Source organism: Leptodactylus fuscus, unplaced genomic scaffold, assembly GCF_031893055.1.
Source record: "Leptodactylus fuscus isolate aLepFus1 unplaced genomic scaffold, aLepFus1.hap2 HAP2_SCAFFOLD_210, whole genome shotgun sequence".
NCBI classification, from domain to species: domain Eukaryota; kingdom Metazoa; phylum Chordata; class Amphibia; order Anura; family Leptodactylidae; genus Leptodactylus; species Leptodactylus fuscus.
Genome location: NW_027440233.1, coordinates 64,753 through 82,550, shown reverse-complemented (window position 1 = coordinate 82,550; position 17,798 = coordinate 64,753). Strand labels below are relative to the sequence as shown.

The following is a 17,798-nucleotide window of genomic DNA, read 5'->3' as shown; positions in this document are numbered from 1 at the left end:
TTAGGAAAATATTAGGATGTGACCTACTGCTTCTGACCCAGTGGCAGAGTAATCCCTAAACACATGGAGGAACTCAAAAGACCATCCATGTGCCATGGCAGAGATGGCAGGAGACTGCTGCCACTTCTAACCGGCCCACAGTTCTTCAGGCACTCGTCCCTTTCTTGTGCCTTTAAGTCTAGAGCAACCAAACGTTCTCGTGAGATCAATCAGGTGGCAAACGGAGAGCAAGAATATTTTATTAGCGGTATCGAGATCCAAAGAGAATCGGCAGCTGTAGGCGAAGTGGACACAGGGAGTTGATGGAGAACCTAAGAGGAGGATGAAGATGGAAAGCTTCACACAATGTATCACTCCCATCATCCCTGACCCCAGGAGCTGACAATCTAATCATCCCTGACCCCAGGAGCTGACAATCTAATCATCGCTGACCCCAGGAGCTGACAATCTAATCATCGCTGACCCCAGGAGCTGACAATCTAATCATCGCTGACCCCAGGAGCTGACAATCTAATCATCGCTGACCCCAGGAGCTGACAATCTAATCATCCCTGACCCCAGGAGCTCACAATCTAATCATCCTCTCCCAAAGACAATGTATCACTCCCCTCATCCCTGTATGGCTCAATGAAACAATGAAGGACGTGAACAATGATGTCATGGGTGTGGGTGGCGGTATAAGAAGACGTAATGATGTACACAGTGCGATGTCATTGTGTGAGAGTCCTAACGTTCCAGGAGACGTCTCCCCACCACTGATGATGTCAGCACACAGCTCGCTTCGGTAAGATACGAGGACCATGTCTGAGACCTCCTCTGGATCCTTAAGGACAGCGGCAATCGGAGGGAACTAAATCTGAAGCTTCCTTCCTCTAGGACAATCTGGACGATCAGAATCCTGGACTCAGATACTTTATTGCATCTGAGACGTCTCCAGCTCGGCGCCATCGTCCATGTTGAGGTCGGCTTTCCGTAGGAGTTCCTGACGCTGGTCTACCCGCCGCAGTAATCGCTCCATACGTAAAATGTGAAGCGCCATGTGACGATTTTTTTTCAATCGTGCCATAGAGAAGGAGTTTTTAAGTTTTGGAAGCCCAATGTGGTGCCAAGGTGTCTTGGGTGTGTTCTCCTCAGGAGGGTCCTGCCGAACCTGCTCCGGGGGCTGCACCTCCTCCTTTATGGTTTGCTGGGGCAAATGGGAACGTCTCCAATTCCTCCCTAGGAAAATGAACATAAAAACATGAGAATAAAGATGGACAGGAGATTAGGACATGTATGGAGAGGACAGGAGATTACATGTGAGGAGAGGACAGGAGATTAGGTCGTGTATGGAGAGGACAGGAGATTACATGTGAGGAGAGGACAGGAGATTAGGTCATGTACGGAGAGGACAGGAGATTACATGTATGGAGAGGACAGGAGATTACATGTGAGGGGGTATCAGGAGATTAGGACATGTATGGAGAGGACAGGTTGTGGAGATTACATGTGAGGAGGTATCAGGAGATTAGGTCATGTATGGAGAGGGCAGGAGATTACATGTGAGGAGGGATCAAGAGATTAGGTCATGTATGGAGAGGACAGGAGATTAGGACATGTATGGAGAGGACAGGAGATTACATGTGAGGAGGTATCAGGAGATTAGGTCATGAATGGAGAGGACAGGAAACTACATGTATGGAGAGGACAGGAGATTACATGTGAGGAGAGGACAGGAGATTAGGTCATGCATGGAGAGGACAGGTTGTGGAGATTACATGTGAGGAGGTATCAGGAGATTAGGACATGTATGGAGAGGACAGGAGATTACATGTGAGGGGGTATCAGGAGATTAGGACATGTATGGAGAGGACAGGTTGTGGAGATTACATGTGAGGAGGTATCAGGAGATTAGGTCATGTATGGAGAGGACAGGAGATTACATGTGAGGAGAGGACAGGAGATTAGGTCATGTATGGAGAGGGCAGGAGATTACATGTGAGGAGAGGACAGGAGATTAGGTCGTGTATGGAGAGGACAGGTTGTGGAGATTACATGTGAGGAGAGGACAGGAGATTAGGTCATGTATGGAGAGGACAGGTTGTGGAGATTACATGTGAGGGGGTATCAGGAGATTAGGTCATGTATGGAGAGGAAAGGTTGTGGAGATTACATGTGAGGAGAGGACCGGAGATTAGGTCATGTATGGAGAGGACAGGTTGTGGAGATTACATGTGCGGAGGTATCAGGAGATTAGGACATGTATGGAGAGGACAGGAGATTACATGTGAGGAGGTATCAGCAGATTAGGACATGTATGGAGAGGACAGGAGATTACATGTGAGGAGAGGACAGGAGATTAGGACATGTATGGAGAGGACAGGAGATTACATGTGAGGAGGTGACAGGAGATTAGGTCGTGTATGGAGAGGACAGGTTGTGGAGATTACATGTGAGGAGAGGACAGGAGATTAGGTCATGTATGGAGAGGACAGGTTGTGGAGATTACATGTGAGGGGGTATCAGGAGATTAGGACATGTATGGAGAGGACAGGTTGTGGCGATTACATGTGAGGAGAGGACAGGAGATTAGGACATGTATGGAGAGGACAGGTTGTGGAGATTACATGTGAGGAGGTATCAGGAGATTAGGTCATGTATGGAGAGGACAGGAGATTACATGTGAGGAGAGGACAGGAGATTAGGTCGTGTATGGAGAGGACAGGTTGTGGAGATTACATGTGAGGAGAGGACAGGAGATTAGGTCATGTATGGAGAGGAGAGGTTGTGGAGATTACATGTGAGGAGAGGACAGGAGATTAGGTCATGTATGGAGAGGACAGGTTGTGGAGATTACATGTGAGGGGGTATCAGGAGATTAGGTCATGTGTGGAGAGGAAAGGTTGTGGAGATTACATGTGTGGAGAGGACAGGAGATTAGGACATGTATGGAGAGCACAGGAGATAACATGTGAGGAGAGGACAGGAGATTAGGTCGTGTATGGAGAGGACAGGTTGTGGAGATTACATGTGAGGAGAACACCGGAGATTAGGTCATGTATGGAGAGGACAGGTTGTGGAGATTACATGTGAGGAGGTATCAGGAGATTAGGTCATGTATGGAGAGGACAGGTTGTGGAGATTACATGTGAGGAGGTATCAGGAGATTAGGTCATGTATGGAGAGGACAGGTTGTGGAGATTACATGTGAGGAGGTATCAGGAGATTAGGACATGTATGGAGAGGACAGGAGATTACATGTGAGGAGGTATCAGCAGATTAGGACATGTATGCAGAGGACAGGAGATTACATGTGAGGAGAGGACAGGAGATTAGGTCATGTATGGAGAGGACAGGTTGTGGAAATTACATGTGAGGAGGTATCAGGAGATTAGGACATGTATGGAGAGGACAGGAGATTACATGTGAGGAGGTATCAGAAGATTAGGTCATGTATGGAGAGGACAGGTTGTGGAGATTACATGTGAGGGGGTATCAGGAGATTAGGACATGTATGGAGAGGACAGGTTGTGGAGATTACATGTAAGGAGAGGGCAGGAGATTAGGACATGTATGGAGAGGACAGGTTGTGGAGATTAAATGTGAGGAGAGGACAGGAGATTAGGTCGTGTATGGAGAGGACAGGTTGTGGAGATTACATGTGAGGAGGTATCAGGAGATTAGGTCATGTATGGAGAGGACAGGAGATTACATGTGAGGAGGTATCAGCAGATTAGGACATGTATGGAGAGGACAGGAGATTACATGTGAGGAGAAGACAGGAGATTAGGACATGTATGGAGAGGACAGGTTGTGGAAATTACATGTGAGGAGGTATCAGGAGATTAGGACATGTATGGAGAGGACAGGAGATTACATGTGAGGAGGTATCAGGAGATTAGGTCATGTATGGAGAGGACAGGTTGTGGAGATTACATGTGAGGGGGTATCAGGAGATTAGGACATGTATGGAGAGGACAGGAGATTACATGTGAGGAGAGGACAGGTTGTGGAGATTACATGTGAGGAGAGGACGAGAGATTAGGACATGTATGGAGAGGACAGGAGATTACATGTGAGAGAGGACAGGAGATTAGGACATGTATGGAGAGGACAGGAGATTACATGGGAGAGAGGACAGGAGATTACATGTGAGGAGAGGACAGGAGATTAGGACATGTATGGAGAGGACAGGAGATTACATGTGAGGAGAGGACAGGAGATTACGACATGTATGGAGAGGACAGGAGATTACATGTGAGGAGAGGACAGGAGATTAGGTCATGTATGGAGAGGACAGGTTGTAGAGATTACATGTGAGGAGGTATCAGGAGATTAGGACATGTATGGAGAGGACAGGTTGTGGAGATTACATGTGAGGAGGTATCAGGAGATTAGGACATGTATGGAGAGGACAGGAGATTACATGTATGGAGAGGACAGGAGATTACATGTGAGGGGGTATCAGGAGATTAGGACATGTATGGAGAGGACAGGTTGTGGAGATTACATGTGAGGAGAGGACAGGAGATTAGGTCGTGTATGGAGAGGACAGGTTGTGGAGATTACATGTGAGGAGGTATCAGGAGATTAGGACATGTATGGAGAGGACAGGAGATTACATGTGAGAGAGGACAGGAGATTACATGTGAGGAGAGGACAGGAGATTAGGACATGTATGGAGAAGACAGGTTGTGGAGATTACATGTGAGGAGGTATCAAGAGATTAGGTCATGTATGGAGAGGACAGGCTGTGGAGATTACATGTGAGGAGAGGACAGGAGATTAGGACATGTATGGAGAGGACAGGTTGTGGAGATTACATGTGAGGAGGTATCAGGAGATTAGGACATGTATGGAGAGGACAGGAGATTACATGTGAGGAGAAGACAGGAGATTAGGACATGTATGGAGAGGACAGGTTGTGGAAATTACATGTGAGGAGGTATCAGGAGATTAGGACATGTATGGAGAGGACAGGAGATTACATGTGAGGAGGTATCAGCAGATTAGGACATGTATGGAGAGGACAGGAGATTACATGTGAGGAGAAGACAGGAGATTAGGACATGTATGGAGAGGACAGGTTGTGGAAATTACATGTGAGGAGGTATCAGGAGATTAGGACATGTATGGAGAGGACAGGAGATTACATGTGAGGAGGTATCAGGAGATTAGGTCATGTATGGAGAGGACAGGTTGTGGAGATTACATGTGAGGGGGTATCAGGAGATTAGGACATGTATGGAGAGGACAGGAGATTACATGTGAGGAGAGGACAGGTTGTGGAGATTACATGTGAGGAGAGGACGGGAGATTAGGACATGTATGGAGAGGACAGGAGATTACATGGGAGAGAGGACAGGAGATTACATGTGAGGAGAGGACAGGAGATTAGGACATGTATGGAGAGGACAGGAGATTACATGTGAGGAGAGGACAGGAGATTACGACATGTATGGAGAGGACAGGAGATTACATGTGAGGAGAGGAAAGGAGATTAGGTCATGTATGGAGAGGACAGGTTGTAGAGATTACATGTGAGGAGGTATCAGGAGATTAGGACATGTATGGAGAGGACAGGTTGTGGAGATTACATGTGAGGAGGTATCAGGAGATTAGGACATGTATGGAGAGGACAGGAGATTACATGTATGGAGAGGACAGGAGATTACATGTGAGGGGGTATCAGGAGATTAGGACATGTATGGAGAGGACAGGTTGTGGAGATTACATGTGAGGAGAGGACAGGAGATAAGGTCGTGTATGGAGAGGACAGGATGTGGAGATTACATGTGAGGAGGTATCAGGAGATTAGGACATGTATGGAGAGGACAGGAGATTACATATGAGAGAGGACAGGAGATTACATGTGAGGAGAGGACAGGAGATTAGGACATGTATGGAGAAGACAGGTTGTGGAGATTACATGTGAGGAGGTATCAAGAGATTAGGTCATGTATGGAGAGGACAGGCTGTGGAGATTACATGTGAGGAGAGGACAGGAGATTAGGACATGTATGGAGAGGACAGGTTGTGGAGATTACATGTGAGGAGGTATCAGGAGATTAGGTCATGTATGGAGAGGACAGGTTGTGGAGATTACATGTGAGGAGAGGACAGGAGATTAGGACATGTATGGAGAGGACAGGTTGTAGAGATTACATGTGAGGAGAGGACAGGAGATTAGGACATGTATGGAGACGACAGATTGTGGAGATTATTTGTGAGGAGAGGACAGGAGATTAGGTCATGTATGGAGAGGACAGGTTGTGGAGATTACATGTGAGGAGGTATCAGGAGATTAGGTCATGTATGGAGAGGGCAGGAGATTACATGTGAGGAGGTATCAGGAGTTTAGGTCATGTATGGAGAGGACAGGTGGTGGAGATTACATGTATGGAGAGCACAGGTTGTGGAGATTACATGTGAGGAGAGGACAGGAGATTAGGTCATGTATGGAGAGGACAGGAAACTACATGTATGGAGAGGAGAGGAGATTACATGTGAGGAGAGGACAGGAGATTAGGTCATGTATGGAGAGGACAGGTTGTGGAGATTACATGTGAGGAGAGGACCGGAGATTAGGACATGTATGGAGAGGACAGGTTGTGGAGATTACATGTGAGGAGGTATCAGGAGATAAGGACATGTATGGAAAGGACAGGAGATTACATGTATGGAGAGGACAGGAGATTACATGTGAGGGGGTATCAGGAGATTAGGACATGTATGGAGAGGACAGGTTGTGGAGATTACATGTGAGGAGAGGACAGGAGATTAGGACATGTATGGAGAGGACAGGTTGTGGAGATTACATGTGAGGAGGTATCAGGAGATTAGGTCATGTATGGAGAGGACAGGAGATTACATGTGAGGAGAGGACAGGAGATTAGGTCGTGTATGGAGAGGACAGGTTGTGGAGATTACATGTGAGGAGAGGACAGGAGATTAGGTCATGTATGGAGAGGACAGGTTGTGGAGATTACATGTGAGGGGGTATCAGGAGATTAGCTCATGTGTGGAGAGGAAAGGTTGTGGAGATTACATATGAGGAGGTATCAGGAGATTAGGACATGTATGGAGAGGACAGGAGATTACATGTGAGGAGGTATCAGGAGATTAGGACATGTATGGAGAGGACAGGAGATTACATGTGAGGAGGTATCTGCAGATTAGGACATGTATGGAGAGGACAGGAGATTACATGTGAGGAGAGGACAGGAGATTAGGTCATGTATGGAGAGGACAGGTTGTGGAAATTACATGTGAGGAGGTATCAGGAGATTAGGACATGTATGGAGAGGACAGGTTGTGGAGATTACATGTGAGGGGGTATCAGGAGATTAGGACATGTATGGAGAGGATAGGTTGTGGAAATTACATGTAAGGAGAGGGCAGGAGATTAGGACATGTATGGAGAGGACAGGTTGTGGAGATTACATGTGAGGAGGTATCAGGAGATTAGGACATGTATGGAGAGGACAGGAGATTACATGTGAGGAGGTATCAGGAGATTAGGTCATGTATGGAGAGGACAGGTTGTGGAGATTACATGTGAGGGGGTATCAGGAGATTAGGACATGTATGGAGAGGACAGGTTGTGGAGATTACATGTGAGGAGAGGACAGGAGATTAGGACATGTATGGAGAGGACAGGAGATTACATGTGAGGAGAGGACAGGAGATTACGACATGTATGGAGAGGACAGGAGATTACATGTGAGGAGAGGACAGGAGATTAGGTCATGTATGGAGAGGACAGGTTGTAGAGATTACATGTGAGGAGGTATCAGGAGATTAAAACATGTATGGAGAGGACAGGTTGTGGAGATTACATGTGAGGAGGTATCAGGAGATTAGGTCATGTGTGGAGAGGAAAGGTTGTGGAGATTACATGTGAGGAGAGGACAGGAGATTAGGACATGTATGTAGAGGACAGGTTGTGGAGATTACATGTGAGGAGAGGACAGGAGATTAGGTCGTGTATGGAGAGGACAGGTTGTGGAGATTACATGTGAGGAGAGGACCGGAGATTAGGTCATGTATGGAGAGGACAGGTTGTGGAGATTACATGTGAGGAGGTATCAGGAGATTAGGACATGTATGGAGAGGACAGGAGATTACATGTGAGGAGGTATCAGGAGATTAGGACATGTATGGAGAGGACAGGAGATTACATGTGAGGAGAGGGCAGGAGCTTAGGACATGTATGGAGAGGACAGGTTGTGGAGATTACATGTGAGGAGAGGGCAGGAGCTTAGGACATGTATGGAGAGGACAGGTTGTGGAGATTACATGTGAGGAGAGGACGGGAGATTAGGACATGTATGGAGAGGACAGGAGATTACATGTGAGGGGGTATCAGGAGATTAGGACATGTATGGAGAGGACAGGTTGTGGAGATTACATGTGAGGAGAAGGCAGGAGATTAGGACATGTATGGAGAGGACAGGTTGTGGAGAATACATGTGAGGAGAGGACAGGAGATTAGGACATGTATGGTGAGGACAGGAGATTACATGTGAGGGGGTATCAGGAGATTAGGACATGTATGGAAAGGACAGGTTGTGGAGAATACATGTGAGGAGAGTACGGGAGATTAGGACATGTATGGAGAGGACAGGAGATTACATGTGAGAGAGGACAGGAGATTAGGACATGTATGGAGAGGACAGGAGATTACATGTGAGGGGGTATCAGGAGATTAGGACATGTATGGAGAGGACAGGTTGTGGAGATTACATGTGAGGAGAGGACGGGAGATTAGGACATGTATGGAGAGGACAGGAGATTACATGTGAGGAGGTATCAGGAGATTACGTCATGTATGGAGAGGACAGGTTGTGGAGATTACATGTGAGGGGGTATCAGGAGATTAGGACATGTATGGAGAGGACAGGAGATTACATGTGAGAGAGGACAGGAGATTACATGTGAGGAGAGGACAGGAGAATAGGACATGTATGGAGAGGACAGGAGATTACATGTGAGGAGAGGACAGGAGATTAGGACATGTATGGAGAGGACAGGTTGTGGAGATTACATGTGAGGAGAGGACAGGAGATTAGGACATGTATGGAGAGGACAGGTTGTGGAGATTACATGTGAGGAGGTATCAGGAGATTAGGTCATGTATGGAGAGGACAGGTTGTGGAGATTACATATGAGGAGGTATCAGGAGATTAGGACATGTATGGAGAGGACAGGAGATTACATGTGAGAGAGGACAGGAGATTAGGACATGTATGGAGAGGACAGGAGATTACATGTGAGGGGGTATCAGGAGATTAGGACATGTATGGAGAGGACAGGTTGTGGAGATTACATGTGAGGAGAGGACGGGAGATTAGGACATGTATGGAGAGGACAGGAGATTACATGTGAGGAGGTATCAGGAGATTACGTCATGTATGGAGAGGACAGGTTGTGGAGATTACATGTGAGGGGGTATCAGGAGATTAGGACATGTATGGAGAGGACAGGAGATTACATGTGAGAGAGGACAGGAGATTACATGTGAGGAGAGGACAGGAGAATAGGACATGTATGGAGAGGACAGGAGATTACATGTGAGGAGAGGACAGGAGATTAGGACATGTATGGAGAGGACAGGTTGTGGAGATTACATGTGAGGAGAGGACAGGAGATTAGGACATGTATGGAGAAGACAGGTTGTGGAGATTACATGTGAGGAGGTATCAGGAGATTAGGTCATGTATGGAGAGGACAGGTTGTGGAGATTACATGTGAGGAGAGGACAGGAGATTAGGACATGTATGGAGAGGACAGGTTGTGGAGATTACATGTGAGGAGGTATCAGGAGATTAGGTCATGTATGGAGAGGACAGGTTGTGGAGATTACATATGAGGAGGTATCAGGAGATTAGGACATGTATGGAGAGGACAGGAGATTACATGTGAGGAGGTAATGTATGGAGAGGACAGGTTGTGGAGATTACATGTGAGGAGGCATCAGGAGATTAGGACATGTATGGAGAGGACAGGTTGTGGAGATTACATGTGAGGAGAGGACAGGAGATTAGGTTGTGTATGGAGAGGACAGGTTGTGGAGATTACATGTGAGGAGAGGACAGGAGATTAGGTCATGTATGGAGAGGACAGGTTGTGGAGATTACATGTGAGGAGGTATCAGGAGATTAGGTCATGTGTGGAGAGGAAAGGTTGTGGAGATTACATGTGAGGAGAGGACAGGAGATTAGGACATGTATGTAGAGGACAGGTTGTGGAGATTACATGTGGGGAGAGGACAGGAGATTAGTACATGTATGTAGAGGACAGGTTGTGGAGATTACATGTGAGGAGAGGACCGGAGATTAGGTCATGTATGGAGAGGACAGGTTGTGGAGATTACATGTGAGGAGGTATCAGGAGATTAGGACATGTATGGAGAGGACAGGAGATTACATGTGAGGAGAGGACAGGAGATTAGGTCGTGTATGGAGAGGACAGGTTGTGGAGATTACATGTGAGGAGAGGACAGGAGATTAGGTCATGTATGGAGAGGACAGGTTGTGGAGATTACATGTGAGGAGAGGACGGGAGATTAGGACATGTATGGAGAGGACAGGAGATTACATGTGAGAGAGGACAGGAGATTAGGACATGTATGGAGAGGACAGGAGATTACATGTGAGAGTGGACAGGAGATTACATGTGAGGAGAGGACAGGAGATTAGGACATGTATGGAGAGGACAGGAGATTACATGTGAGGAGAGGACAGGAGATTAGGACATGTATGGAGAGGACAGATTGTGGAGATTACATGTGAGGAGAGGACAGGAGATTAGGACATGTATGGAGAAGACAGGTTGTGGAGATTACATGTGAGGAGAGGACAGGAGATTAGGACATGTATGGAGAAGACAGGTTGTGGAGATTACATGTGAGGAGGTATCAAGAGATTAGGTCATGTATGGAGAGGACAGGCTGTGGAGATTACATGTGAGGAGAGGACAGGAGATTAGGACATGTATGGAGAGGACAGGTTGTGGAGATTACATGTGAGGAGGTATCAGGAGATTAGGTCATGTATGGAGAGGACAGGTTGTGGAGATTACATATGAGGAGGTATCAGGAGATTAGGACATGTATGGAGAGGACAGGTTGTGGAGATTACATGTGAGGAGAGGACAGGAGATTAGGTCATGTATGGAGAGGACAGGTTGTGAAGATTACATGTGAGGAGGTATCAGGAGATTAGGTCATGTATGGAGAGGGCAGGAGATTACATGTGAGGAGGTATCAGGAGATTAGGTCATGTATGGAGAGCACAGGTTGTGGAGATTACATGTGAGGAGAGGACAGGAGATTAGGTCATGTATGGAGAGGACAGGTTGTGGAGATTACATGTGAGGAGGTATCAGGAGATTAGGTCATGTATGGAGAGGAAAGGTTGTGGAGATTACATGTGTGGAGAGGACAGGAGATTAGGACATGTATGGAGAGGACAGGTTGTGGAGATTACATGTGAGGGGGTATCAGGAGATTAGGTCATGTGTGGAGAGGAAAGGTTGTGGAGATTACATGTGAGGAGAGGACAGGAGATTAGTACATGTATGTAGAGGACAGGTTGTGGAGATTACATGTGAGGAGGTATCAGGAGATTAGGACATGTATGGAGAGGACAGGAGATTACATGTGAGGAGGTATCAGGAGATTAGGACATGTATGGAGAGGACAGGAGATTACATGTGAGGAGAGGACAGGAGATTAGGTCATGTGTGGAGAGGACAGGTTGTGGAGATTACATGTGAGGAGAGGACAGGAGATTAGGTCATGTATGGAGAGGACAGGTTGTGGAGATTACATGTGAGGGGGTATCAGGAGATTAGGTCATGTATGGAGAGGACAGGTTGTGGAGATTACATGTGAGGAGGTATCAGGAGATTAGGACATGTATGGAGAGGACAGGAGATTAGGTCATGTGTGGAGAGGACAGGTTGTGGAGATTACATGTGAGGAGAGGACAGGAGATTAGGTCATGTATGGAGAGGACAGGTTGTGGAAATTACATGTGAGGAGGTATCAGGAGATTAGGTCATGTATGGAGAGGACAGGTTGTGGAGATTACATGTGAGGAGAGGACGGGAGATTAGGACATGTATGGAGAGGACAGGAGATTACATGTGAGAGAGGACAGGAGATTAGGACATGTATGGAGAGGACAGGAGTTTACATGTGAGGAGAGGACAGGAGATTAGGACATGTATGGAGAGGACAGGAGATTACATGTGAGGAGAGGACAGGAGATTAGTACATGTATGGAGAGGACAGATTGTGGAGATTACATGTGAGGAGAGGACAGGAGATTAGGACATGTATGGAGAAGACAGGTTGTGGAGATTACATGTGAGGAGGTATCAAGAGATTAGGTCATGTATGGAGAGGACAGGTTGTGGAGATTACATGTGAGGAGAGGACAGGAGATTAGGACATGTATGGAGAGGACAGGTTGTGGAGATTACATGTGAGGAGGTATCAGGAGATTAGGTCATGTATGGAGAGGACAGGTTGTGGAGATTACATATGAGGAGGTATCAGGAGATTAGGACATGTATGGAGAGGACAGGTTGTGGAGATTACATGTGAGGAGAGGACAGGAGATTAGGACATGTATGGAGACGACAGATTGTGGAGATTATTTGTGAGGAGAGGACAGGAGATTAGGTCATGTACGGAGAGGACAGGTTGTGGAGATTACATGTGAGGAGGTATCAGGAGATTAGGTCATGTATGGAGAGGGCAGGAGATTACATGTGAGGAGGTATCAGGAGTTTAGGTCATGTATGGAGAGGACAGGTGGTGGAGATTACATGTATGGAGAGCACAGGTTGTGGAGATTACATGTGAGGAGAGGACAGGAGATTAGGTCATGTATGGAGAGGACAGGTCGTGGAGATTACATGTGAGGAGGTATCAGGAGATTAGGTCATGTATGGAGAGGAAAGGTTGTGGAGATTACATGTGTGGAGAGGACAGAAGATTAGGACATGTATGGAGAGGACAGGTTGTGGAGATTACATGTGAGGGGGTATCAGGAGATTAGGTCATGTGTGGAGAGGAAAGGTTGTGGAGATTACATGTGAGGAGAGGACAGGAGATTAGGACATGTATGTAGAGGACAGGTTGTGGAGATTACATGTGAGGAGAGGACAGGAGATTAGTACATGTTTGTAGAGGACAGGTTGTGGAGATTACATGTGAGGAGGTATCAGGAGATTAGGACATGTATGGAGAGGACAGGAGATTACATGTGAGGAGGTATCAGGAGATTAGGACATGTATGGAGAGGACAGGAGATTACATGTGAGGAGAGGACAGGAGATTAGGTCATGTATGGAGAGGACAGGTTGTGGAGATTACATGTGAGGAGAGGACAGGAGATTAGGACATGTATGGAGAGGACAGGTTGTGAAGATTACATGTGAGGAGAGGACAGGAGATTAGGACATGTATGGAGAGGACAGGAGATTACATGTGAGGAGAGGACAGGAGATTAGGACATGTATGGAGAGGACAGGTTGTGGAGATTACATGTGAGGAGAGGGGACAGGAGATTAGGACATGTATGGAGAGGACAGGTTGTGGAGATTACATGTGAGGAGATATCAGATTAGGTCATGTATGGAGAGGACAGGTTGTGGAGATTACATGTGAGGAGAGGACCGGAGATTAGGACATGTATGGAGAGGACAGGAGATTACATGTGAGGAGGTATCAGGAGATTAGGTCATGTATGGAGAGGACAGGAGATTACATGTGAGGAGAGGACAGGAGATTAGGACATGTATGGAGAGGACAGGAGATTACATGTGAGGAGAGGACAGGAGATTAGGTCATGTATGGAGAGGACAGGTTGTGGAGATTACAAGTGAGGAGAGGATGGGAGATTAGGACATGTATGGAGAGGACAGGAGATTACATGTGAGAGAGGACAGGAGATTAGGTCATGTATGGAGAGGACAGGAGATTACATGGGAGAGAGGACAGGAGATTACATGTGAGGAGAGGACAGGAGATTAGGACATGTATGGAGAGGACAGGAGATTACATGTGAGGAGAGGACAGGAGATTACGACATGTATGGAGAGGACAGGTTGTGGAGATTACATGTGAGGAGGTATCAGGAGATTAGGTCATGTATGGAGAGGACAGGTTGTGGAGATTACATGTGAGTGAGTATCAGGAGATTAGGTCATGTATGGAGAGGACAGGTTGTGGAGATTACATGTGAGGAGGTATCAGGAGATTAGGACATGTATGGAGAGGACAGGTTGTGGAGATTACATGTGAGGAGAGGACAGGAGATTAGGACATGTATGGAGAAGACAGGTTGTGGAGATTACATGTGAGGAGGTATCAGGAGATTAGGTCATGTGTGGAGAGGAAAGGTTGTGGAGATTACATGTGTGGAGAGGACAGGAGATTAGGACATGTATGTAGAGGACAGGTTGTGGAGATTACATGTGAGGAGAGGACAGGAGATTAGGTCGTGTATGGAGAGGACACGTTGTGGAGATTATTTGTGAGGAGAGGACAGGAGATTAGGACATGTATGGAGAGGACAGGTTGTGGAGATTACATGTGAGGAGGTATCAGGAGATTAGGACATGTATGGAGAGGACAGGAGATTACATGTGAGGAGGTATCAGGAGATTAGGACATGTATGGAGAGGACAGGTTGTGGAGAGTTGTGGAGATTACATGTGAGGAGAGGGCAGGAGATTAGGACATGTATGGAGAGGACAGGTGGTGGAGATTACATGTGAGGAGAGGACAGGAGATTAGGACATGTATGGTGAGGACAGGAGATTACATGTGAGGGGGTATCAGGAGATTAGGACATGTATGGAGAGGACAGGTTGTGGAGATTACATGTGAGGAGAGGACGGGAGATTAGGACATGTATGGAGAGGACAGGAGATTACATGTGAGAGAGGACAGGAGATTAGGACATGCATGTAGAGGACAGGAGATTACATGTGAGGGGGTATCAGGAGATTAGGACATGTATGGAGAGGACAGGTTGTGGAGATTACATGTGAGGAGAGGACGAGAGATTAGGACATGTATGGAGAGGACAGGAGATTACATGTGAGAGAGGACAGGAGATTAGGACATGTATGGAGAGGACAGGTTGTGGAGATTACATGTGAGGAGAGGACAGGAGATTAAGACATGTATGGAGAGGACAGGTTGTGGAGATTATATGTGAGGAGAGGACAGGAGATTAGGACATGTATGGAGAAGACAGGTTGTGGAGATTACATGTGAGGAGGTATCAGGAGATTAGGTCATGTATGGAGAGGACAGGTTGTGGAGATTACATGTGAGGAGAGGACAGGAGATTAGGACATGTATGGAGAGGACAGGTTGTGGAGATTACATGTGAGGAGGTATCAGGAGATTAGGTCATGTATGGAGAGGACAGGTTGTGGAGATTACATATGAGGAGGTATCAGGAGATTAGGACATGTATGGAGAGGACAGGTTGTGGAGATTACATGTGAGGAGAGGACAGGAGATTAGGACATGTATGGAGAGGACAGGTTGTGGAGATTACATATGAGGAGAGGACAGGAGATTAGGTCATGTATGGAGAGGGCAGGAGATTACATGTGAGGAGGTATCAGGAGATTAGGTCATGTATGGAGAGGACAGGTGGTGGAGATTACATGTATGGAGAGCACAGGTTGTGGAGATTACATGTGAGGAGAGGACAGGAGATTAGGTTGTGTATGGAGAGGACAGGTTGTGGAGATTACATGTGAGGAGAGGACAGGAGATTAGGTCATGTATGGAGAGGACAGGTTGTGGAGATTACATGTGAGGAGGTATCAGGAGATTAGGTCATGTATGGAGAGGACAGGTTGTGGAGATTATATGTGAGGAGAGGACAGGAGATTAGGACATGTATGGAGAAGACAGGTTGTGGAGATTACATGTGAGGAGGTATCAGGAGATTAGGTCATGTATGGAGAGGACAGGTTGTGGAGATTACATGTGAGGAGAGGACAGGAGATTAGGACATGTATGGAGAGGACAGGTTGTGGAGATTACATGTGAGGAGGTATCAGGAGATTAGGTCATGTATGGAGAGGACAGGTTGTGGAGATTACATATGAGGAGGTATCAGGAGATTAGGACATGTATGGAGAGGACAGGTTGTGGAGATTACATGTGAGGAGAGGACAGGAGATTAGGACATGTATGGAGAGGACAGGTTGTGGAGATTACATATGAGGAGAGGACAGGAGATTAGGTCATGTATGGAGAGGGCAGGAGAAAAAATGTGAGGAGGTATCAGGAGATTAGGTCATGTATGGAGAGGACAGGTGGTGGAGATTACATGTATGGAGAGCACAGGTTGTGGAGATTAGATGTGAGGAGAGGACAGGAGATTAGGTTGTGTATGGAGAGGACAGGTTGTGGAGATTACATGTGAGGAGAGGACAGGAGATTAGGTCATGTATGGAGAGGACAGGTTGTGGAGATTACATGTGAGGAGGTATCAGGAGATTAGGTCATGTATGGAGAGGAAAGGTTGTGGAGATTACATGTGTGGAGAGGACAGGAGATTAGGGCATGTATGGAGAGGACAGGTTGTGGAGATTACATGTGAGGAGGTATCAGGAGATTAGGTCATGTATGGAGAGGACAGGTTGTGGAGATTACATGTGAGGAGAGGACAGGAGATTAGGACATGTATGGAGAGGACAGGTTGTGGAGATTACATGTGAGGAGGTATCAGGAGACTAGGACATGTATGGAGAGGACAGGAGATTACATGTGAGGAGAGGACAGGAGATTAGGACATGTATGGAGAGGACAGGTTGTGGAGATTACATGTGAGGAGGTATCAGGAGATTAGGTCATGTATGGAGAGGACAGGTTGTGGAGATTACATATGAGGAGGTATCAGGAGATTAGGACATGTATGGAGAGGACAGGTTGTGGAGATTACATGTGAGGAGAGGACAGGAGATTAGGACATGTATGGAGAGGACAGGTTGTGGAGATTACATATGAGGAGAGGACAGGAGATTAGGTCATGTATGGAGAGGGCAGGAGATTACATGTGAGGAGGTATCAGGAGATTAGGTCATGTATGGAGAGGACAGGTGGTGGAGATTACATGTATGGAGAGCACAGGTTGTGGAGATTACATGTGAGGAGAGGACAGGAGATTAGGTTGTGTATGGAGAGGACAGGTTGTGGAGATTACATGTGAGGAGAGGACAGGAGATTAGGTCATGTATGGAGAGGACAGGTTGTGGAGATTACATGTGAGGAGGTATCAGGAGATTAGGTCATGTATGGAGAGGAAAGGTTGTGGAGATTACATGTGTGGAGAGGACAGGAGATTAGGGCATGTATGGAGAGGACAGGTTGTGGAGATTACATGTGAGGAGGTATCAGGAGATTAGGTCATGTATGGAGAGGACAGGTTGTGGAGATTACATGTGAGGAGAGGACAGGAGATTAGGACATGTATGGAGAGGACAGGTTGTGGAGATTACATGTGAGGAGGTATCAGGAGATTAGGTCATGTATGGAGAGGACAGGTTGTGGAGATTACATATGAGGAGGTATCAGGAGATTAGGTCATGTATGGAGAGGACAGGTTGTGGAGATTACATGTGAGGAGAGGACAGGAGATTAGGTCATGTATGGAGAGGACAGGTTGTGGAGATTACATGTGAGGAGAGGACAGGAGATTAGGACATGTATGGAGAAGACAGGTTGTGGAGATTATTTGTGAGGAGAGGACAGGAGATTAGGTCATGTATGGAGA

At 46.7% G+C, this 17,798-nt stretch overlaps 1 protein-coding gene and 2 long non-coding RNA genes across 3 annotated transcripts in view; 2 read left to right on the top strand and 1 right to left on the bottom strand.

Annotated features, from left to right (window-relative positions):
- Positions 1 to 223: 223 nt before the first annotated feature.
- Positions 224 to 17,798, bottom strand: part of LOC142187372 (uncharacterized) — a gene marked incomplete at its 5' end in the record, with an annotated part of 76,252 nt that continues 58,677 nt past the window's right edge. The window contains one exon of the mRNA XM_075261577.1: positions 224 to 1,218. Within this exon, the coding sequence (XP_075117678.1) occupies positions 914 to 1,218 (305 nt within the window). The remainder of the gene's footprint in view (positions 1,219 to 17,798) is intronic.
- Positions 4,252 to 6,198, top strand: LOC142187370 (uncharacterized). Its single transcript, XR_012712579.1, has 3 exons — positions 4,252 to 4,338; positions 5,476 to 5,527; positions 6,124 to 6,198. It is a non-coding gene; the product is annotated as an uncharacterized LOC142187370 (long non-coding RNA).
- Positions 7,709 to 10,951, top strand: LOC142187371 (uncharacterized). The gene is made up of 3 exons (XR_012712580.1): positions 7,709 to 7,768; positions 10,070 to 10,128; positions 10,895 to 10,951. It is a non-coding gene; the product is annotated as an uncharacterized LOC142187371 (long non-coding RNA).